The 24,492-nt window shown below is 38.1% G+C and overlaps 1 protein-coding gene across 3 annotated transcripts in view; it reads right to left on the bottom strand.

The window, feature by feature from the left end:
• Window positions 1-24,492, bottom strand: part of ARHGAP18 (Rho GTPase activating protein 18) — a 183,615-nt gene that overhangs the window by 15,995 nt on the left and 143,128 nt on the right. For all 3 annotated transcript variants that reach the window (XM_024759044.1, XM_024759042.1, XM_024759043.1), the window contains exons 6-12: window positions 20,382-20,547; window positions 18,139-18,230; window positions 13,757-13,834; window positions 9,940-10,099; window positions 7,482-7,564; window positions 3,000-3,206; window positions 1,838-1,978 (exon numbers count right to left, since the gene is read on the bottom strand). In XM_024759044.1, coding sequence (XP_024614812.1) covers window positions 1,838-1,978; window positions 3,000-3,206; window positions 7,482-7,564; window positions 9,940-10,099; window positions 13,757-13,834; window positions 18,139-18,230; window positions 20,382-20,547 — 927 coding nt within the window. The remainder of the gene's footprint in view (window positions 1-1,837; window positions 1,979-2,999; window positions 3,207-7,481; window positions 7,565-9,939; window positions 10,100-13,756; window positions 13,835-18,138; window positions 18,231-20,381; window positions 20,548-24,492) is intronic.

Here is a 24,492-nt window from a genome sequence, read left to right as displayed (position 1 = left end):
CCTCCACTGTGGGCCACCATCACCGATGGTGACCACTCTACCAGGAAGCTCCTCTGCTAGGGAGACTTAACACCTGACATGTGTTTCTCACGACCCCGCACTACTCCCTGGTGAAGCCCCTCTGATGTCCACTTCCTGTCTGATAGCCCAGGGTCCCCAGGTCAGGCTCCATCACACACCTCTAGCACTTCTGAGCTCAACCCTCCTACAGCAGGCCCATCTCCTCGGAAGACCTAACAGGAAGTGGGGCTTCAGCACCAAGGAGGCTCTTAGTAGTATTTTGTCAGAATAATCGCTGAATTTCTCAGAAGGGATCACCAAAACTCGAAGATTAAGTGACACCTAACACATGATGAAACTGACAGTTAAAACCAGGCTTAAATCCCAAGACTTAAATTGACAATACAGCTTCTAACTAGTCCAGACATAATTCTCAGACCAGCTCTCCTCTATTTAACCCAAAGTACCAACTAAAGAAATCCAAGTTAATGCTATTTTTCTATAAATGACAAAATTATTTAAACGTTCCATCTTCAAAAACAGTAACATTTTAATTTTTGTCTAAGGACTTATTATTAAAAAGGTACAGCACAAATTTTGTTTTCTTAGATACACACTGTTCCTCAGAGTATCACATTATAACGGTCTTAGTTAAAAAGACAAGGATATAAAGTCACCTAAGTTAATGTGAATAATCAGGGCTACAAAAGAGAAGAGGTTCACGTATTCATAATCTTTAGAGGTAATAGAACATTCTCAGTTAAACAAGAATGATATCTCAAAAATCCTTTCTAACCTGTACAGCATTTCTCAAAAAATATAAACACTATGTACAATTCCCACTTATTAAATTTTATGCTTTTAAAGATACTTTGAAATTGACCAAAAAAAGTTTAATGCCAGGAAAATGCTATTTTGTAAGAGTGAGAGCTATAAATAAATAAAGGAGAAAAAAAATTTTGTGTGATTACTGGATCCCTAAGTAGGCCAAAGCAGAAAAATCAAAGGCTGATAATTGCATTTCCACATTATTCCACAAGATGTCAGCATGTAACTGAGGAACTTCTATGGTGGTGATGGTGGTGGAGGGGTGTCTTCACCATAAATAGAACAATAGAAACCCTTGCATTTCATGATCTTAAGTCAGAGCTTCGGTAACTCACTTCTTCTGAATGTGTTTTCATGTATATTTCATTATTGTAAACCCAGTTCTTACTATACTCTTACAGAAGTTTATGAATACTAAGAGTTAAATATCCTTTTTTCTTTTTTGAAATATTTTAATTTTCTGCATTCCAACATAACTCTCTCCAAATTCTTAAGTTCCGGTTAAGACACTTTAAGGACTTACTGAAGTCTAGGAAAGATTTCAGGCACTACACCAATATTGACCTATTTGTTTATCTGGGTTAGTTTTTTTCCCCATTTTACAGATGAGAAAATTGAAGGAAAAAATTGGTCAATGGTTCACACAAGGGACTGTTTAATTACTAAACATTACACATTTAGTGGGCAACTGGAATCTCCACAGAGTCCTCTGTGTGTTTATGTGTGGGTGGGCGTGTGCTGAGACAATCCTGTCTTGTTATCTTCCTTTGTTCCTTAACAACAGCTCACATGCTGAGTCACCAAGACCTGTGCAACTATCCGTATTCATCATTAGTACTAATAGGAGCATAGCTACCATTATTGACGCCTTTAACTTATATATAGTACCAGAGCCTACTAAGTGTATAGAAATTCATCCTACAAAAACATTCAAAACTTTGTTGTATATAAGATATTAAAAACAGTACTGCAATCTGTATAACTACGTATATCTTCAAGTTTTTCTTACATCATTTGCACTCTTATCTTGCTTTTCATATTTTTCCCGGTCATAAGCCATTTTCTTCAGCAATTTCTTCATGGCTTTTTTATCTTTTCTATGATTTTCAGTGTTTTGTTTCCTCACTTGGTTGACAATAAACTTGGGAATCTATGGAGAAATGAAATTAAGTTTGGGGAGGAAAAAGAAGTAGTACCATTTTAAACTATAGAAATAATTATCTTTATTTCTTATATTTGGAGAGAAGTAAAGACTCTGTCTATTTGATAAGACTATGCCATCCATTAAATCTGTGGGGGAAAATTCATCATATTACCTACCATGTGTACAGAGCATCCAGGTGATGAAGAAGCTTAGGGACTTCCCTGGTGCAGTGGTTAAGAATCCACCTGCCAATGCAGGGAACACAGGTTCGAGCCCTGATCCAGGAAGATCTCACATGCCACAGAGCAGCTAAGCCCGTGCACCACAGCTACTGAGCCTGCACCCTAGAGCCCACGAGCCACAACTAGGGAGACTGCGTGCTGCAGCTACTAAAGCCCGTGCACCTAGAGCCCGTGCTCTGCAACAAGAGAAGCCTGCGCACCACAATGAAGAGTAGCCCCTGCTCGCCGCAACTAGAGAAAGCCTGCACACAGCAACGAAGACCCAACGCAGCCAAAATATTAATTAATTGATTAATTTTTAAAAAGAGGTTTGGTGAAGTTCAAGGCCATAGTGACCATCTTCTACGCCAGGACTGGAGACTGCCTGAGGTGACGGGCATTAGGCACCACGAACTCAGCAGTTGGTCCCTTTAGCAGCCACCTATCTACAACCTAGCCTCCAACTAACCTATACCCTTCTAATAACCAGCTAGCCTCTCCTGTCAAAAAGAGAAAGAAAAACTCACCAAGAAACAAGAGCTGACAGGTACCTAGCAATAATCCAGGAAAAAATAATCCTCAGAAATTCCATTAGCAAAAATAAAACATTTTAGAAGTTACCAAATTGAAACACGTAATCATGTAGGCATTTTAAAAACGGAGATTTTTAAAAGTAGACATCAATTTTTTTAACCGCATTTGAAATCACCTATATTGTTTACCTTTTTATAGAGACTATAACAATAAAAAGACTTCAGAATCTAGATATCATCACTCATTAACAGAACTTGAAAATATATACTTACTGTCCACAGAAGTTTTTGATACTTAATCAATAAGTGCATGATATTAGCTATCCCAGCTGCCATTACAAATTCTCGCTGTTCACTGGACTTCAAACCCAATGTATGATACATGAAGAGATTCGGGGCCATGACCATTGCTACATTCATGACCGTCATCTTATTTTTCTCTTTATTGTCCACGACTCTTTGGAGAAATTCAAGCAGGGCCTGAAACAGAAATAACGCTTTGAGACCTGTGTTAGACATGAAGATAAGAGATTAAGGCACTGCAGGGATTTTTGTTTATTAAAAAAAATAAGTTGTGCATAACCACAGTCAGCCAGCCACATCCAGTGGGCCTTGTCCTCAAAGCTGCTCCATTGCTCAACACACCCAGAGCTGGTGCTGTGTTTCCACTGTGGACTATGGCCCTGGGGAATGAGGCAAGAGGACACACATCTGAGCTGGGCAGTGGGGAGAGGGATGGAGAAGCGTCAGAGCGCCTGCCTATCAAAGCCATGGAGCACCGAAAAATAGTTCAAAATATCAAACAAGTATTCACTTGCTGCAGGAAGTGCTGTACTTTTATCTCTAAATATTAAAAAAAAAAAAATCCATTAAAAAGGCTCGTTCAACCTCAGTTGCGTTTGTTTTAAGGGACGCAATAGCTGGCTGACTTGAAATCCAAAAAGAATGGAGACTGGGATGGGGAGAAGGGGAAATAGAGACAAAGAGAAGAGAATTTTTTTCAAAAAAATGAATGAACGAAAAGAAGCTTTTCACCAGAACAGGCTAGTTTATGCTCAGTTTGATGCCCCCCACTTCCCACCTCCATGGACAACACTTATGTGTCCTCTGAGCGCCCCTCCACAAAAGCCACAGCAGCTTAGATCACCCTCCTTCTGCTAGGGCATAAAGCTTTAAGTTCTTCTTTTGCCTTCTTTCTTGAATCAATTTAGGTCCAAAACATTAACAACAATAACTGCACAGATATTCAATGATCTCTACAGGTGAGGCATTGTTTTAAGAACTTCACAGAGATCACCTCACTTAATCCTGATTGGAAATAGATGCTGTAATGATCCCCATCATACAGATGAGAAAACAGCATCTAAGAGAATGGATGTAACTTACCAGAGGTCACAGAGCAAGCACGTGGTGGAGGAGGAATTTAATTGCCTGTCTATCTGGCTTTGTTTCTGAACTCTTAATTATTAAAAGAAGCATGTTATCATACTTAGCCTAAAATTCCTACCTGAAAAAGTTAAAATAAATTATGCCAAAATGGAAAAACAAAAAAACTGTGTTCATCTCTCACAGGATTTCAGGGGAAAAAATATTCCTATAAGCTCTAACAACTTGATCTTGAGCCCAGTTTAGCTACTATATAGACCCTCAAAGTTGGAAACAAACTAAAGGCATAGCCTTACTATTTAACAATGAGATTTATGGATCTAATTTCTGGTCCAGTGCTCACAAAGTTAAACTGTAATCCAAGCATAAGGTTATATAGAAACAACACCTTCTCAAATGAGGACAAAAGATTAATTGGTAAGGTTTGGAAAAAAGATTTAATTTTGTTCCAGAGACCAGAATAATTATTCAGGGACCAGTGTATCTCTTTCTTTACAAGCATAAATTGCCGAGATTAGGTAATAAACCACTTAAATGTGGGGTACATAATACAATAAATTATTCAAAATATTACTATCAGGATATTAGAATATGTGTGTGTATATGTAGATATGAAACTAATAAAATGTTAACCTAGCCTTTGCTGAAAGAACTTCATCTTTGAATATATTGTCTCTTCATCTGATCTATAAGCACTGTCCTTTCTTAAAAGTATCTATCACCAGGACTTCCCTGGTGGTCCATTGGTTAAGACTCTGTGCTTCCAATGCAGGGGGCATAACGGGGGGCAAAAAAAAAAAAAAAAAAAAAGTATCTATCACCAGTCTGGTGTTATGTAAGTATCACTGGACCCACTCTCTGAAAACTCAGTTTGAGTCTTAGCACAGTTACTTATTAGCTATGTGTGATCTTGGGATAAACCTTTTGGCATCCCTGTTCTTTAAAGTCTTCTCATTCATAAAATGTGTACTTTTATAAATTTTAAAGTAGTTTTAATTTAATGGGAATTTTAATGGGAATACTAATCTCCTAGCCTGCCAGGATTAAGCAAGAAAATGTATACAATGAACTTCCTAAAACTACAAGAAGGATAAACACATGCCAATAATTATATTAACATGAATTCCCCACTGATATCTTAACATTAGTCTTTGTTATTCCTCCAAGTCAAGGGTAGGTATCATCATTGGTCCAAATGCACGATAACCCAAGGTTAAAAAAAAATCTTGGTCAAGCAACTTGCCTAAAGACACCTGTTGCTCTAGACTTAAACCAGGACATGGGATTTAACATGGTCCCTCCAAACCCTTAGATATGCTGCAGAAACAGTCTACACAAGTCATGCACATGATCCCATCCCTCCAAATGGCAACGGAAAAAGTGGCAATAGGACTGGGAAAATTGAGGAAGTTCACATTAAGCTTCCTGAAATTACCTTGTGATGAAGTTTCCCTTCTCTTTTAGAGAACTAAATTTAGATGGTTTATTCTCTTATATATGCTACACTCGTTTTGGTGCTTCTGTTATTAGAAATCTTGTTTGAAACCTTCATCAGAGCTGGCTAATTAAGCTACTAAAGCTTAAGTAAATTAGTAAAATTACTTGTTTGGCATTTTCCAATTTTTTACCCCAAGAAAGTATTTTCCACCTTATCTATACAATTGTGCTCCCAGTAACCTTATATGCTAAAATTAAAACTACTTTAAAATTTTAGAAAGTACACTTTTAAACAGACTTTGTCTTAAAAGAATGTGCCTGGGACTTTAAAGGCAAAATCCAAGAACGAGTTCTAGACCAACCTCACCCAATAGTAACCATATGGAAATAAGCGTTTCCTCCCACAATTATTTGAACTCATCTGAATGCAGGCATATTTTAAGTAAATCATGTCTTTCAATTTCTACCTTATATGGATCATTCACAGGGCCATCACACAGACAGGCACCTTTATGTGAAAAAGAAAAAGATGGATTAAATTCCTCTTTCTAGGTAGTTGATGCCCTGTGTCAAGGGCACGGCTGGCAAGCAGAGAACAGACTGAAAATCGGTCCCCGCTTCACCCTGGGCCAGATGTCCTTATTTCAGCCACAGTCTACGCACCCATACCCAGCAGCCCTGGTCACACAGTGTTTGGATGCAACCCTTTCTGGAGTTGGCCTCTGTCTCCAAAACCAAACCAAACCAAACCTAACCTGCCTTCTCAGTTATTCATTCAGTTAATCAGTGAAGCGAAAGATTATTTTCTGACTTAGTAAAGGGACTAACTAACTCTTTGGAAGTTCTCCTGCAGCAATGCAGTGTTTTTATTCCAGCAATCCTCATCAACTGCTTCAGCCAGAAAAGTTGAGTATTAACATTCATTCCACGGGCATGGAATTCGCTCACCTAGCTTCAGTTCAGGGAGTCTTAATGAGGTACAGGAAGACATCTCCAAGATTTACCAACTGGTGGTTTTGTTTTCTTGACAGGAAATTTTTTGACATGATTTTTTTTGTTTTAAATAGAAAGAACCATCGGGGGTAAATGGGCAAGGGTTTCGCCCTTACCTGTACAAAAAAAATTTTTTTGCAACAACAAAACATAAGGGAGATGCTCTTTCTAAATTATATTTTTAAAATTTCTCTTTCTCTTTTATAAAAGTTTATAATTAAACCTTTTCTAACTACTCTATAAATGGTTGCATTAAGGAAAATTAATCAATGTGGAACAATCCACTGATTATTATGAAAGCCTCTGATAATACATAGTAAATGGTATTTAATCATATGAATATCAGACCAAATCACTTTGAAATGATGATATAAATCAGAAACTCAAGGTAATCCATTAGAGAAATAACTAGAATTTATTTGAGTTGGTCTACCTTTTGGCTAACCAAACATTTCAAAATCATCATTATAACACTTCAAACTCTACTGCTTGGAACTACAAACAAATGTAACCTTTTTAGGCAACAGTGGGCTACATTTGATGAGCCTTAGGATTTTGTTTTTAAATATTCAATTTTCACCTTACTAGTATATGCTCACCAGATAAAATTTGGAAAATGCAGGAAAATAGAAAGAAGAAAAAAACAAAAGGCACCCACGTTTTCATTAACAAATGAACCTCAATCACCTGTTTTGGTAGAAGAAATGTTATAATTGAAAAAAATCAAAAAAACGCCTAATGATACTATTAACATGACTAACCTGGTTAATAAATTAATAAAGAGTTAAAGACTTTCACCATCTGCCCTTAAAAATAGGTCTTTTCCTTATAGACAACTACTAACATCTCCACGATAACATTATTTTGTTTTGCCACAAATAATGAAAAATTACTCTGTTTAGTTCTGAGGGATATTTAACATAAATGAATCCAGCTGACCTTGAGTGTGTCTCTGTTTGCATCGGGCAGGAGGATGACAAGAAGGTTCAAAGCCTGTAGTTGTTGCTTCCTGGTTGGAAGATCTGCAGACAGATTAAATACATCTGAACGCTTGTCTTTACCAAACATTTCTCTTTACTTTCTTTTTCCATTTTGTAAGAAAAAAGCTTTTTGGCATAAACATCACTGTGAAATGTGAGACACAATGCCTGAGCAGCAAGCCTTGTTGGGAGCGTGTCTGGGGGAGATCAGGAGAAGCAGCTGTTGCTATAGAGCTTTCTCTCTCTCAGAATGCTCATTTCCAACTATGAGTGTATGACGGGCAGCCTTATGCTTGCAGACACACAACAGTGCTTTGGAAATAATTTTAACTTCTGCGTGATAATTATTCCCCAGTGTAAAGACATAGGAGATCAGATCTTCTATGATATGGTGTCAGGGTGGACCCGCAACAGTGAAGTTTGTTTGGTATAATGGTGAGTTAACAAATTACGTGGTGTACATGGTAAGAATCCATCAATTCCAGCAGGAATATGTAAAACAGAGCCTAGAACACAATAGGTGTTCAATAAATGTTTGTGGAATGAACTAGAAGACCAACCAGCAATAGAAGAGTTAAAGAGGTACATTATTTTCACTGATACTTCTTATTTTCAGTAGCCCTTACCCCATTAGGTAATACTCATGGATATCTGCAATCATTCTGGCATTTGTTTTTCAGGTATAAATTTGGTCCTTTGATCCACATCCAAGGAATATACATGCAAAATAGCACAACTTAACCATTAAAAAAAATATCTTAAACAGATGATTTCAGTCATGTTTCCCTAAAAATTCTGAATAAATGCTATGATATGAGATAACCCATGGGAAACATCTCAATACGACATGCTTTAAGAATAGCCTGGAACATAATGGAATAACATTCAGCCATTAAAAAAAATGAAATCTTGCCATCTGCAACAACATGGATGAAACTTGAGTGCATTATGCTAAGTGAAATAAGATGGAGAAAGACAAATACCCTATGATCTCACTTATATGTGGAATCTAAAACAAAAACAAAGACAAAAACAAAACAGCTCATAGATACAGAGAACAGATTGGTGGAACAACCTGAACCACCATAGGTAGTGGGGATCGGGGGGAACTGGGTGAAGCGAGTCAAAAGGTACAAACTTCCGGGTTTCCCTGGTGGCGCAGTGGTTGAGAGTCCGCCTGCCGATGCAGGGGACATGGGTTTGTGCCCCGGTCCGGGAAGATCCCACGTGCCGCGGAGCGGCTGGGTCCGTGAGCCATGGCCGCTGAGCCTGTGCGTCCGGAGCCTGTGCTCCGCAACGGGAGAGGCCACAGCAGTGAAAGGCCCGCATACCGCAAAAAAAAAAAAAAAAAAGGTACAAACTTCCAGTTACAAAATAAATAAGTCCTGGGGAAATAATGTACAGCATGGCAACTATAGTTAATAACACTATATTGCATATTTGAAAGTTACTAAGAGTAGATCTTAAAAGTTCTCATCACAAGCAAAAATTTTTCTGTAATTATGTATAGTGACAGATGTTAAGTAGACATATTATGATCATTTTGCAATATATACAAATATCGAATCATAACATTGTACATATGAAACTAATATAATATTGTATGTCAATTACATCTCAATTAAAAATAAAAGAATAGCCTGGAACAGTTCTGGTTTACACTTTAGTTCAGCCTAATCATTAATAGTGCCTCCCTTTTACTCTCAAAAGTGTTCCAATTTGGAACTTAAAGTATGGTTTGGTCACTAGAATGTGGTGACAGCATTTTTCCTTTTTTGATGGTCTGACTAAAAGGTATAATTATGCCAGTATAAGAACCTCATCAGCTCTCTCTGTTCACTGGAAAGGAATTGAGAACTACTCGAGACATTAATTTGGAGCTTGCCTAAGACCACAGAATGTAAAGACATGAGAAATTTGTTGCCCCCTGACCAATGAGGCAGCCAAATGATTTGTTCCATGTTTCTGCATGACAATTTCAGAAGTTAATTTTTCAGGAAATAATCACAGACTCTGCCATATCTCCTTGTGCTTTTATGATAACTGTTAATCCACAGCTTCTCCAGTAAGTGTTGCTTTTAACACTTGGAAAGAAAAATGTCTCACAGAGCTTACGTGATTCATTCTATTAAAAAAGAAGTGTGAAGTTTCCAGGTTTTAACATGAAAATATGTATATTGTATTGCTTAAAGGGCATGCAATTAATCCGTACCCAAAGAGAACATTCTATTATCTATTTACTCAGAGATGTATATTTATAAAAGAAAAGGAAAACATCACGTGGCATTTGAGTGCTCGCTGACATCAGTGAGTAAATACGCCTATCCAAATTTATCTTTGCGATGCAAAGTATCATTAAAGCGATTAATATGGATGGCACCAGCACAAGGACTGCTTCAAAGAGGGATGGCACTTACTCTGGACAGCCTGAAAGGCCTTGAGATATTCTACACTGAGCAGTGGCTGGGGCAGCTCCCGGATGAAGAGCTTCAGCAGGCTGGCGGCATCGTGCTGCTTAACACTTTCCCAATTAAAAGTCCCTTCATAAAACTTTGCTTCCAGTTCTTGGCAAAGATTCTGAAAGGCAGAAGAGAGAGAGAAAAAAAAAACTACCAGTAAGTGCCTGTGTTTTTTTTTTCCTTCTGAGACTGATATACTTCCCACTTTATAAGAGATTCTACTCTTTTGAAAAGACATTTGAAAATACTAAAGGCCAACACTTCTCTATTACTCAGAAAAATACTCCTCCTCCCACCCCAAGTGTACTTCACCAATGAAAATGATACCTAAGGCCCAAAATTCTGAAACTTTACACATGTTCCTGGACATGCACCAAACCTTAAGCAGTAAAGGCTGAATTAAAATATTAGTTAAAACAGCCTTTACATTTGGGGGCTTTACTCAGATACTATAATTTTTCACCAACTTTTTTTTTTTTTGCGGTACGCGGACCTCTCACTGTTGTGGCCTCTCCCGTTGCGGAGCACAGGCTCCGGACGCGCAGGCTCAGCGGCCATGGCTCACGGGCCTAGCCGCTCCGTGGCATGTGGGATCTTCCCAGACCGGGGCACGAACCCGCGTCCTCTGCATTGGCAGGCGGACTCTCAACCACTGCGCCACCAGGGAAGCCCTTCACCAACTTTTAAAACATCATCAAGAAAACAAGTCTATGTTTTAAATTAGTTAGAAGTATGTTACGTAACAAAATACATAATCAAGCTCTGGACCTAAAGCAGAAGGCCACCTCTGATTAGTCACCTCTGGGAAATGGAAAACCAAATTCTGTAGGCACGAAAGTACATCAGTATACCTGTCTGAAATGCACAGGCTGTCAGTGACCCAGCCATGCTGCTGCCAGCTGCCAAAAGCAGCTGGAGTCCTTGCAGAATTAGAAATACCTATAGTTCATTTACCTCAAGGACGCTACAAAATTTGCCAAATTATTAATAATAAATCAATTTCGTTTCATAATTACTATCTTCTATATGCTTTTTCACTGTGGCATAAATCCTATTACGTTAGAAGTCCTTCCAAGTTTCTGTCACTTCCTTCTAATATTTGAAACTGTTCTCCCAAGGAACATTCTTTGCTTTTCCTGTAAGGTAAATTTATTACGCTTTCCCCTCCCAACACAATTCCATCCTCTACCCCAATTACTTTTGTGATTGGTGAAATACAAAAGGTGAACCCAGGGGCTTCCCTGGTGGCGCAGTGGTTGAGAGTCCACCTGCCGATGCAGGGGACACGGGTTCGTGCCCCCGTCTGGGAAGATCCCACATGCCGCAGAGCGGCTGGGCCCGTGAGCCATGGCCGCTGAGCCTGCGCGTCCGGAGCCTGTGCTCCGCAACGGGAGAGGCCACAGCAGTGAGAGGCCCGCGTACGGCAAAAAAAAAAAAGTGAACCCAGAAATTGGGGGTAGGAGAAAGAAAGGTGGAAGGAGAAAGGGATGCAAGAAGGTGCAGGGGGAGGGAGGGAAGGAAGAAAGGAAAGGAGAGAAGGCCTGAGGAAGAGGGAGCAGGGGAAATGGGGAGAGAGAAGGAAGGAGAGGGAAAAGAGGAAAGAGAAGGGAAGGGGAAGGAGAGGAGGACAGAGGTGGAGGGGAGAGGGGGAGGGAGGCAGGAGAGTCCAAGAAATGTGGTGGGGAGGGGAGAGGAAAGACAACCCAAATTTTTGCACATTATCTTTAAATTATTTATAACAGACCAGCTGCTGCATCATTCAGTCTGTGACAAGAGGCTGTGTTGAAGAGTTGAGCCAGATGAATCCACTTAATTGACCTTCTAAGAAAGTACATATAGTTGAACTCATCCCTCTGCCAGCTGACTGGTCAAAATGTAAAATCCGCATTATATCCACTCTTGTATGGCAAAGTAAACGTGCTTATGACTCTTGTGAGTTGGCCGTAGCATTCTGCTCATGTGGGCCGTGAACAGTGACCTGAGAGGTGGTATTCTTGCTGAGATGGGTAATATGAAGTCACGTTACTGGTTTCTGAGGGACTCTTGCTCTGTAAGAGAATGTACTTCTCAACAGAACTCGTCTCCCAATCACACACAATGTCCCTGATGGACTGGTGGTGAAACTGCCACAGGTACCAGCAAATGAAGTGAGACAGTGGCCACGTATCAAACTTGCAAGAGCACCAAAACAGTTTCAGGGACCTCTGTGCACCAGACAGCAGACCCAGGGGACACAAGCTGAATGACATTTGTGAGCAGGGTATATATATCAGGTTACTCAAATCCTATTAAACTGAGATCACTATGTAGTAAGAGGCAAGTAGGCTGAAACTGCCCGCCTAAATTGAGGAAGCTTATTGAAATCAGCAGGTGATGCAAACTGTGGAACCTATGAACAGTAATCCAGTCCTGGACGCATCACAGCCACAGTCACAGGCGAGGAGAGTGTACAACCACCAAGAGTCATTTCTTCCCGATCCAGCTCTAAAGATGTCATACACAATATATCTTCAGGAAACCAACAGAGAATATCTCTTCCCCCATCCTATTTTCTCTTGGATTTACAAATTCAGGACAACGAAATATGGGATGTGGGCAGCAATGAGTGTTATCTTTTTAGAGTTGGAGCTGAATTTGGAGGATAAGGATAAGGGAGGTTGCTAATGACTGCTAACCAAAAATTTTCCCTGGATACATTTTCCAGATAGAGCTACAATTCCAAGTATGCGGCCCCTGTACACTGCAAAACCCTGTGGAGGCGTACGAAGTATGCATCATCTGTAGGGTAACTCTACTTGTACCATGCATTCATTGGATACTTCCCTAGCACAGGAGTTGGGGAGCAGAGAAAGGAGGAAGGTACACCATCCATGGCCAGTAGGAAGGAAATGTCATCTTGAGAGAAAAGAAAGCAGGGGAGGGAGATAGGGGACTCCAACTGGGAAGGCTGGGAATCCCCTTGCCTCTTTCACAAGCCGGACTCAGGCTACCCTTGGACCCAGTGAGCCAAAGAACTGTAGCAGTCAGGAGAGTGGTTTAGACAGTCTCATTTTGCCAGCTCACTAAGACTGATAATGTAGGGGAACTAATGTCAAGTCTCCTACTCTGCTCACCTGGTGGAGTGTATCATCCTGCCCTTAAAAAAAACAACAACAACAACTCATTTTCTGCTGTTACTCATGCTGACTAAACCTGTCACCAGCCCGCTCTTAATATTTTGACTCACCATGCTCTCTTTTCATCAGAAGGACAGAACTACCCTTGTCTTTTTTTTTTTTTTGCGATACACGGGCCTCTCACTGTTGTGGCCTCTCCCGTTGCGGAGTACAGGCTCCGGACGCACACAGACTCAGCGGCCATGGTTCACAGTCCCAGCCACTCCGCGGCACGTGGGATCCTCCCAGACCTGGGCACGAACCCGTGTCCCCTTCCTCGGCAGGCGGACTCTCAACCACTGCGCCACCAGGGAAGCCCTACCCTTGTCTTTTGCTTGTTTACTTTCATTCCTATTTTACGTCTGCACAGTAGAGAGATTAAAATCATTTGTCTCTTTATTCATCACAGTAATATTACAGGTAATAGGGTGATTTTGAAAAAAAAAATCAAAAATCAGAAGAGCCTGTAGAAAAACTAAATATAAACTGAATGTTAGGAGGTTTTTGGTCTATTTTGTCTTCTAAAATGGGAAGAAGGGGCAGGGAGGACAAGTTGGCTTTTAAAATAAAGAAATATAATTAAACAAACAAGTTTTAGATGACTAGAACCAAGAAATTACCTTGATTCGAACAGCAGCTCCAGGTATCCTTAAGAGGCCTTCTGTTTCCAAACCTCCCTCTTCAATGCGAGAAATCAGCTGTGTATAAACAGAAGAACGTTCTGAGTTTGGCATTCTTAACAGGTACAATCCCAAGTTTAACATCTATTTCATATATAAATAAAGGAAAACTGATTACAGTGACGTATAAACTGGATTTCACAAAGTTTTGAATGCTACTGCACTACCACTACCCATCCTTTAAGCCAATGTATCCCAACACTTTAATCGTAATTTAGAAAAAGTTGGGTCCTTTGGAAGAAAAGTGTATAATTTCACACAACAGCTGTGCTATCCCAAACAGACACTGACCCACGTGCATTGTTTCAAAGCAACTAAGACCATGCGTTTCTTCTGCTTTTTCAGAAACACACGTTCTGCCATCAAATAAATCTTATGAAATTCTAGTATTTGCATATTTACATCCCTTTTTCAGTCTGTTCAAAGAAAGAATTATTTATGACATGAAGGAAAAAAATGCTTGCAAATATTCCTTTTTAGGCTTTAAGCTTTTGGTGGTAAACTTAAATTAAAAAAACAGTTCTTGTATAGGGCTTCTAAATCATAGCCAATGCCTGATGAATACATACAGGTCTCTCTATCTCCAGAACCCCATTAAAATAACAAAGGTTGTTTGTTTGTTTGTTTTAAAATAAAGCAGAAACACACAAGAAGAGGCAAATGGAGAAACTACAATGACATAACACTGGACGCCAGGAAGATAATAAAAGAAGTGGTCATTTTCTTGGCAGATTTCCAACTGGAATGTGCATTCCCTGGGCAGTACACAAAAGCTTTTTAGGGGGCACTCTGCTATTTTAAAGAAATCAATTTCTTTGTCCTCAGTTTAAATATAGCATTTCCTAGCATCATATAGGTTTTCCTTCCTACCACCCATTCCCCTCCTTTCACAATTGCCTTCTTCAGAAAAACAAACCCACTCTTCACTCAGCCCCAAACTTACTATAATACTCTCTGCATATTCTAAGGCATAAAATCTTCCAGAGTGCCAAAATAATGTAAAATTTTAATTTTTTTTTTTTTTCAGGGAAACCTCCTTTAATGATTTACCAAGGCTCTTAGAGCACGTAGGCACTGGAAGACAGGGCAATTTTTCTTTAATGACCCCACCTCTTCTATCCCTGGATTATGGCCAAAGAATGCACTGATCTTGAGGGAGTCAGGTAAGAATAAAGCAAAGAGTAGTCTCAAAATTCTCCCAAAGATTTATTATTAACTGAAAAAAGAAGCATCTTTGACCAAAGCAGTACACGATTTTAAAATATTCAATTGGAATGATTTCTAAGACATTTTTCAAGTTACACTGGATAAAAACCCACAGCAAAAATCTTTACATGAATTATTTTAGATTAGATGAGCAATATTTAATAAAGTATTTAAAACCAAATTTATCAAAAAATACCAAGTAACATTTATTCAATGTACATGTAATTTTTGTTTTATTTCATCTTATAAAATGTTTAAAATGTTCTATTAACAAAAAATAAAATTGTATGCTAGCCAGTAGCTGGACCAAATTAGTTTTTAGCAGTATATAAATTTTGCTTTTATTAAATACACAGGAAAATTTGATGATTTCTAAATAACTGAATGAGAGTACTTTCTGCATTCTTATATTTGAATTCTTTTTATTATTCTCTAATGCTGAATACCAGCATTCAATAGATATAGATATATATACACATTGTCTGAAGGAATGCCAGGTGTTTTCTCATATTTCTCACTTTGAAAATAACATATTTTTTGCTACCACATTATATTGTCATTGTTAAAATATAAATTATGCTTTACAGCTTTCCTTTTATTTTCAAGACTTAAAAATGGAGAATAACTATAATGATCTATATATTTTAATCATGCTGCTGTTAGTAATTTACCTTATAAGATACAGTGCAAAATTTATCAGTAATGTTCATAGGCTTTCCCCAAATAGATAATACACACTTATATGAATTTATGAACTAATGAATTGAATATGAAGTCAGACTTTTTTGATACAAAGTATCTTTGATTTGGTTGATTAGTTTGATGGTAAAAATAGGATTTGCTAATTTGGCAGAATTTTGCCATAGATAAAAATTAACAATATTTCTATTTCCCCAACCCTTTCTGAGAATATGGTTTAAACAATGTGCCTCTAAGTAGGGAAAAAAAGAAACAGATACAATTTACAGATATTAGATAAGCTTTGTTAAAGCCCTTTTGAAGTATATTTCTCAATAACGGAGAAAATGTAATCCTCTAAAGAATGGTAATAAGAATTTTTGCCAATCAGTGGTTTCCAATTCTTTCCTTTCTAAAAAATTAACAGAATACCTAAATGAGTTGTCAGCTGATAAATCAAAAAATATTTTTCATGATAAATTACCAATTTTTTTGCTTATAATTCAGAGGGAATGCAAACAGATGAGTGTTATCTAATAGACAACTCTGTATGTTCCCTTTTATTTTTTATATGAACCAAAAACCTTTAAGGCTCTTATCTAATGACTTCAAACTGGTGGGCAGTCTGAGTCTCCAGAATGTTGAAGCGACCAAAAATGTAAAATAACTAACTAACTAAATAAATAAATACGAAAACAATTTCAAGAGAAAGTGATAAGGGGCTGGATGCAATCCCGGGCCTGATCAGGAGGCAACATTGACTTCTGTTAAGACCAAAGCTTACTCTTTGCTGATGTGATAGTGAATCTGATGTGTCAACTTGGCTGGGCTACAGTGCCCAGTTGTCAAATACCAGTCAAACACCAGTCTAGATGTTGCTGTGAAGGTATTTTTAGATGTGATTAACATTTAATCAGTAGACTTTGAGTAAAGCAAACTACTTTCCATAACGTGGGTGGGCCTCACCCAGTCAGCTGAAGGCTGTAAGAACACAGACTGAGGTTCCCCAAAGTAGAAGCAATTCTGCCTCAAGACTAACACAGAAACCCTACAGGAGTTTCCAGCCTGCAGGTTCTGGACTCGACACTGAAACATTAACCCTTGCCCGTGTTTCCAGCCTGCTGGCCTGCTTTACATAATTCAGACTTGCCAGGTCCCACAACTACAGAACTCAATTCTTTAAGATGAATCTCTCTAGATAGATAGATAGATAGATAGATAGATAGATAGATAGATAGACAGACAGACATATAGATAGATAGATAGATAGACAGACAGATAGAGATAAAATCTCCTGTTGGTTCTGTTTCTCTGGAGGACCCAAATACACTTGGAAAGGATCCCGCTGAGATCCCTGCTTTGTCCATGTGTATAAGTAACTCGCACCTTTTACTGCCATTAAAAGAATTTGAATATACGGCCTACGTTTGTTAGCATCTCACTGTTTTCACAGACACCGCTGACAACTATCCACACAGACACAGGTTCTGAAGGCAATGACTGGCAGAAGCTGCTGAGTAGAACAAGCTGTGTAGAACAAAGTCCATCAGGAGAAACACTGAGACACAGGTTTGGATGTAATGGTGAATATGAGGACTGAAGAAGTCAGAGCTTAGTAGGTAAGACAGTCAATGACTGTCTTGGAATAATGGAAGAATTAGTGCCAGGTAGATTGAGCTTGAGTATTGAATGAGTTTGTTGAGCCAAACAACTGTGAAAGTTCCCACTGCCATTCTTGCTACCCCAGAATTTTCAGGAACTGTGAGATGTCTGGGCTGTTGCAAAAATCCGCATCTTGGGTAGCCCATAACTGATTTGACCTACCTTCCTCATGGGCATTCTCTGTCTTTTATCAAATGTAATCTGTGTTTCTAAACAGTGATGGCTCAGAGGTTAGACTGAAGTTTCTATACTGTCATAGATAACTGTCTTATGAATAACTGAGTGTTGACTACACAAGTGAATTCATAGTTTAGCAATCATTTTCTAATTCTACTTTATGGTTTCTTTGTCTACTTTCGAAGTAGGCACTAGTAAATTAAATTGGACATCCTCATTGTAAATAGGAAAGCTTAGAAAATACATACAGGCGTGAAATATTCATGAGGATTCAATTCCCTAGAAATTTACCAGTAGTTCCCACTCCTATGTATTATAGAACTGAAATCTCAATTATACAAAGCCAGCTAATATAAGACAGAAAAATGATGCCAGGTAATCACAGTTACAAGAAATAACACTGAAACCATCACCATGAAATAAAAATTATAAGCCCTTGAAACAAATTTGTTTCCTGAATAGAAAAATCGAAGTATAAAATAAAAGAGCATATCAACTGGAAAACTATATTATAATAGTATGAACGCAAAAAGAACAAAAACAAAACACTATTAGCTCAAGTATGTTCTCTCTATGCTGACCCATTCAGGCCTACTTACTTTTTGGAATATCAAGGGTATTCGAGTTCCTGGTACTTTCTTCTGATCTTGTTCTAACAGCACTGTCAATGGAACACCAAAAAGGCCAGAATCTGCAACAGAAAAATTAAATTTCTTCACTTTCATCAACTATAAAATATTAATGCAAAAATGTTAAGGCTTCAGATTCCTGATACAGTCACTCGATCCAACAACTATTTATTGAGCACCTAAGTGAATGACTGAGTGACACTGTCTACCAATTAGGTGCACACAACCTAACTGGAAAATTCTGGCCCTGCCTTATAAGGCAATCTAGCAAGTAAAGACAACTAAACAAATGATTACAAATCATCACCAAAATAATTAGAGAAGTATAAACTGTTACATATGAGAAACAGAGTGCTGTGGGAGTATGCAAAATATGAAAATAACTTACTAAATGTAATCAAATTAAAAGTTCTAGCTTAAAATAAATATCACTCATCTCTTCCATACTTAACTGACATTCTACATTCTATTGAATACAATACAGCAAAATATAAATATTTGCTTTTTGAGAAATCAGCCAACATTATGGGCTTGTTCTACAAATGTTTTCCTTTAGAAAATATAGTATATACTTGGTCTTTGTGAATTTAAATTTGTAGTTTTATATATTTGGGAATAACTCCAAAAGAAATGACAGGTAATAATTGATAATTTTTCTAAATTAAAATTATATACCTTCAGTCTGATGTGAGCATAGCTTCTCCCCAGAACCTCCTACCCCACGCCCATCACTAAGTGAATAGTTAGCTCAGAAGTGTAACACACATTATCAGGGGAGATATAAATCATTTGTGAACGGGGGATTATCCTGTGATGTGAAAACAGACATTGGAAACTGTGACACTCAATAGAGATGACATTCAGCAGAATGCTAGTAACCCAGTAAATAACTAAGAAAAATGTGATCTTTAAGAATGTCAAAAGTCTAGTTTATAAGATAAATATCTTAGATAAAATACAAAAATATAAAAAAGATGGAAAGAAAATCGATAATATTAATAGTGATACTTTTAATGAGAATGGCTTAATATTTCTCTCTCTGCTAGGAGGCAATTCTAAAACATAAAATTAAAAGACCTCTTTAAGCCACTTTTAAAGTCTTGAACACTGAGTCACAACTATTTATATTTCTATTTTGTATCTGGAGAAGACTTTGTGATGATGACCTTCTGAAAAAGCATCTGAAGTCTTCATTATCTATAATAGACTTGTGGAAAACCAGAAGAACTGTTTGACTCAGAAATTCACCATCCCAAGCCTTAAGCTAAAATACTCAAAGGAACAGAACACAGAAGGAGGTCTTCTGGGGCCCAGCATGGGAGAGAGGACCTGAAGGGAAGGTACACTTCAATCCTACAGAGAAATTGCCTCTAAAACTTAAATCAGGTGAATACTTGTCTTTGCTACTGTTACCATAGCAACTCAATAATCCCCATTCTTGGTTTCCCTTTAAGAGATACCTTTAAAGTTAAATGAGATGTCAGAGATTCCTAAACAGAAAAGCTGTGTCAATAGAAAATTATCTGGATTTCCAGACAAATAAAATCTTGGAAAAATCAGAAACTGAGGAGGTGTCTGTTCTCTATCATACTATAAAAAATAGAGTCTATTTATATAATGGGTAAAGCAAGCTGCTTACAAAGGAAAAATAACTACACATACCTGTGAGAAGCACAATTTAGTGACATTGTGTGCCACAGTCCCATTATTTTCTTAATAGAGGGAAGAATATTGTTTGCAGAAAAGTTAAAAGTAGAATGCAAATGAACAAAGGGACAGACTACTAACTGCCTATGTATCTGCCATGAAATAAATAAGCAAAAGTAATTGATCAGGATTAACCATCTTAAAGTCATTTTTCAAGATCCAGTTTTAGAAATAAGTAAGTATATGTACCAGATGTTTTTACATACAGTTTTCAAAGGGGAGAGCATTTGAGTTAAGAATCCTTGATTCAGAATTTCCTTCTAATTTCCTTCTATGATAATTAAATATTTGATTGTGTCTTTATTTTCTATAACCAAGGAGACAGTGCATTTCTATCAAGTTACAAAAATTTTGAAGGGAATGTTTTAGAATCTGAACTTTACATGTATTCATGTGTTGGTTTATTCTGTAGGCGTTTCCCACTCCCCAGAAGAATACTTCTAAAAAGCCAAGCTCATTCTTACTATTTCAGGAGTAAATCCAACTGTTTTTCATTTCAAAATTACCTTTTGTTTTGATTTTCACAGCTTTTAGTTGTTTCAGTTCAACACCCAATACATCATAGAGTGCGGTCAGCTCAATTAAGGCTAAATGGCAAACTTTCTTCATGTCCTGGGGCGCCAGGTCACCAATCTTGGTGGTGCCTGTTTTGTCTTTTGGCAATCTGAAACTCTAAAATAAATGCCATTAATATAGGAAGGATTTACAGTATCTAACCCATTTTTTAATGAAACACAACAAAATTGTAACTATAGAAAGAAGTTATTCTCAGAGTGGTGACGATGAAATTGGCAGAATTTCTCCGGTCAGAATGAAGAACAGTCCTGTTGTGATGATGATCCCAAACCTGCAGGGAGTCAATATGTGAAGTCTGACAGCGAACCAGACCACGTACTAGGAGTGTGAATACCAGTGGCCAAGAGAACAAGAGACAATAAAAACCAAAGGAGAAAAAAAAAAAAAAACTCGAGTTAACTGACCTTCAAGAGCCAAGAAAGATTAGAAGTCAAGACAAACCATGAGGAGGAAGACGGAGAGGAGGTGGGAGATGAGAGAGTAGGTGCAACCACTGGTGTGTGCCAGGTACCCTTTATATACATTAGCATTCATTGTTATTTATGTAATACATGGCATTATATATACAATATTGTATATGCAGATATATATATAGTAATACTGTCATAAAAATCCAAATAAGGCAGGTACCGAAGAAGGGCTGTATAGCACTGGGGAGAGCGGGAGAGCAGAGGGGAGACTAAAAGCAGGACTTTAGAGCCAGGATGCCCACCGGTCATCTAGCTACTGCCTAGCTGTGTGTGGCTTCTGGCAACTCTTTAACCATCCTTTCTGTAAAATGGGAGGAAGAAGGGCGGAGGGGGCTGGGGGAGGGGGAGGAGAAAGGGAGAAGGGAAGGGGGAAATGGAAGGAGAAGGGGAGGGGGAAAGAGGAAGGGGAGGGAAAGGCGAGAGCGGAAGAGGGGAATGAAGGGGGGAGGGGGAAGGCCACCTAATTCAGAGGGCTGTTGTGAGGTTTAAAGGCCTGGCACTTCCCAAACACTTTTATGTGGTTGCTGCTACTATTACTTTCACCACTGAATAAATAAACTGAGACTTAGATATACCACTATCAGAGGCAAGTAAGTGGTGTTTTCGTTGTTTTGTGCCTTCCTCAAATATTATCTACTACCTATTCAGCCTCTTTTAATATTAAATATATTAAAATAAGAAAAAAAAATAAGAACATGAATTTCTCTAACGTATTTACTACAAATGACAGCCCCACTGTATTTACCAATTACTAAAACAACGATCATTCTCTAATAGTTTGATAAAAATCTTATTATGAAGGTTATATCTCTTGGGTTTGCCCTTGATCTCCTAATTTAATGGCCAAGGATATTCAACTGATTCCCTTTTATTCCCTTTACTTTGCTCATTTTTGTGCCATATCATTAACACTTCATAGTCTAAAAACTACTGCAAAAGACGTGTCCTAAAGTAGCAGTTCTCAAGGTGTGCTCCAGGGAGCCAGAGAGGTGCCCAACACTTTTTTCAAGGAGTCTAAGAGGGCAACACTATTTAATAATTAATACTAAGACATTATTTGCCTTTTTCACTCTCATTCTCTCATGATGCACAGTGGAGTTTTCCGGAGTTTTCACAACACGTGTTATTGCCAACAGACTGAATGCAGAAGTAGCTATGAGAATCCAACTAACGTCAACTCAAGCCAGACATTAGAGAGTTGCTAAAATGAAAAACCATGGCACACTTCTTAATAATTTGTTTTAGAAAAGATGCCTATTTTGCAAAAAATGTTACATAAATACTAATTACCATAATACTATATATTTTTACCATAATACTAATATATTTTAAATGGGTTGACAGTTTAAAATTTTTTCAATTTTAATTTCTAATATGGTAAATATCCATGGGTATAACTGACATAAAGAAAAGCTCTCCCCCCTCACATACACAGTATTTTAAATTATTTATCAAGAGAAACTTTTCCTTAGCCTACTTATTCATGTTTCATAGCTCAGGAACACAGGTCAGTGACCAACTTCCACGGAACTCAATCCAAAGAAATTCTTTACATTCCAAAATCACTTTGTACCAGCCTTCTTCGTCTCCTCAAAATCTTCCATGGGATCACAGCTTCCGTAGAAATCTGTGTACGTCTTCTTTCTTGGGTCAGCCAGAGTAAACACAGAGAGCTGCATTCCCCAGGGAGACAGCAAATGCTCCAACAGTATGAAATCACAGATTCTTGGCCAGAAGGCCATGCGTCTGAGGTTTCATCAGAGCACTGGAAGCCGTGGTAGTTATTCTCCTCAACACCAACATCCTTCCTGACTGATAAGACAAAAGCTTTTTGAGGTCCTCAATAACTTTTAAGAGCCTAAAGGGGTTATAGGGCCAAAATGTTTGAGAGTCACTGTCCTAGAGCATTTCCTAAAACCTACAACTTTTGGCAGTTGAGCAGCTAATTCCTTTCAAGCAAACTCAGCTCCAAGAGAGAATCTTCTAAAGTTCTCCACAGAACCTCCTACAGAACCTTCTTTGGAATCTGCTATAGTCTCAAGAGAGTCCACTATAGGAGAAAAGAAATCTTTCTTAACTTTTTGTAATACATTTTCCCTGTGAGAATATTAAAAGAACAGCAGTAGATACCATTAATATGCAGCCAAAGTGAATTTCCAGCAAAATTTCCAGCATTAATGGTACAGTGCATTGGGGTTGAGAACAAGAACGTGCAGCCAGATATCACAGTTTTGACTTTTAACTATTACTGCAAGGTGAGACAAAAATAATACTCATCTTTCATAAATGGTTTGTCATTCTATTCTGCAAAAGTTCCAACAGGATAAAAATTATTACAGCATATTCTAGGTTGGGAAACTGAGGTTCTTTAAGAGACTAAAAATGCCCACATAGCCAGTGATATATGGAGGCAAATTCAGACCTTCTAAATCCTAAATTCAGTGGCCATTCTGCTCTGCTCCATTTTCCCTGCCCCCCACAGCAGGCAGGGAGGAATCTAGGTTGATCAGTGTTGATGTAGGACTGTGAACCCCGCAAGGACAGGAAACCATGTCTTAATCACCTCTGTATCCCTGCTATACCACAGCCCTGACACACTGCAGGTGTTCTGTCCCAGTGTATTCAATGAATGAAGACACACACCAGACAGGGAGAAAAGCACAGAATCAAGCTCAGTGAGGTACAGGGTTATTGGCTTGATGCTCACCCAATTTTTTGTGATTTCTACTGAGCTTCACTTTTAAAATCACACAAAACTCTTCCCATTTTCTTCTCGCCTGGCCCCAGAGTTCTGCTAATTGTTTTGTTTTCTTAAGGGCTGAACCAATTCCATTCACCAACCATTTATTAATTTAAAAAAAGCCCTAAATGTTTCATTAAAATCAGTTGGTTTTGTTGTAATAAGCCAAGTACACGTCATATAATTATTTAAAGCATTACCCAAAGTAAATGTGTAAAGAAACCTGAAATATTATTAGTTCAAACATTGGATTTACCTAGCAATATGTCATGAGCTTTATTTATTTATTTATTTAACATTGTGCTTAATGAAAGGAGTTAGTTCTTTATCCCAATGTTTAATTCATAGCAGCAGCTTTAAATATTTATGAAGTTCCACGTCGTTTTTGTTTAGTTAATAGACTGGATGGTTCAGTTCGTTGGCTAAGAGAAGGCAATGCGATTTCAGCGAAAGAAAAGCTCTTCGCCTTTTGAAAAGTGTGCTTTGAAAAAGGAATGAAATAAAATTTTTCGAAACATATAAGGTCCTTGGCTGCCTTGCATTACCATAAATTAATCAGGCAGCTCACCCAGGCTGCACCCCTCTTCTGTAGGCCTTGAGGTATGAGGGGCCCGTTATAGACACTTATCAGTAATGACGGACTAGACTTTTTCACTCAAGTCACTCTAGCTTCAACTCAGAAAGCAAGAGAATCTACTCTTACTTGGTCAATCTCCACAGATGACTTCTTATCATCTGCTAGGAAATTCATTTCTTATCTAAGATTCTTCCACGTGTAAAAATGTGATTTTATTACAGTGTTTCAGTCATTGTCAAGCTAGGGAATGAATA

Source organism: Neophocaena asiaeorientalis, unplaced genomic scaffold (assembly GCF_003031525.2).
Source record: "Neophocaena asiaeorientalis asiaeorientalis breed wild unplaced genomic scaffold, Neophocaena_asiaeorientalis_V1.1 scaffold5, whole genome shotgun sequence".
Classification (NCBI taxonomy): domain Eukaryota; kingdom Metazoa; phylum Chordata; class Mammalia; order Artiodactyla; family Phocoenidae; genus Neophocaena; species Neophocaena asiaeorientalis.
Note: the sequence above shows the minus strand (reverse complement) of the source record. Positions and strands in the feature narration are given on the sequence as shown.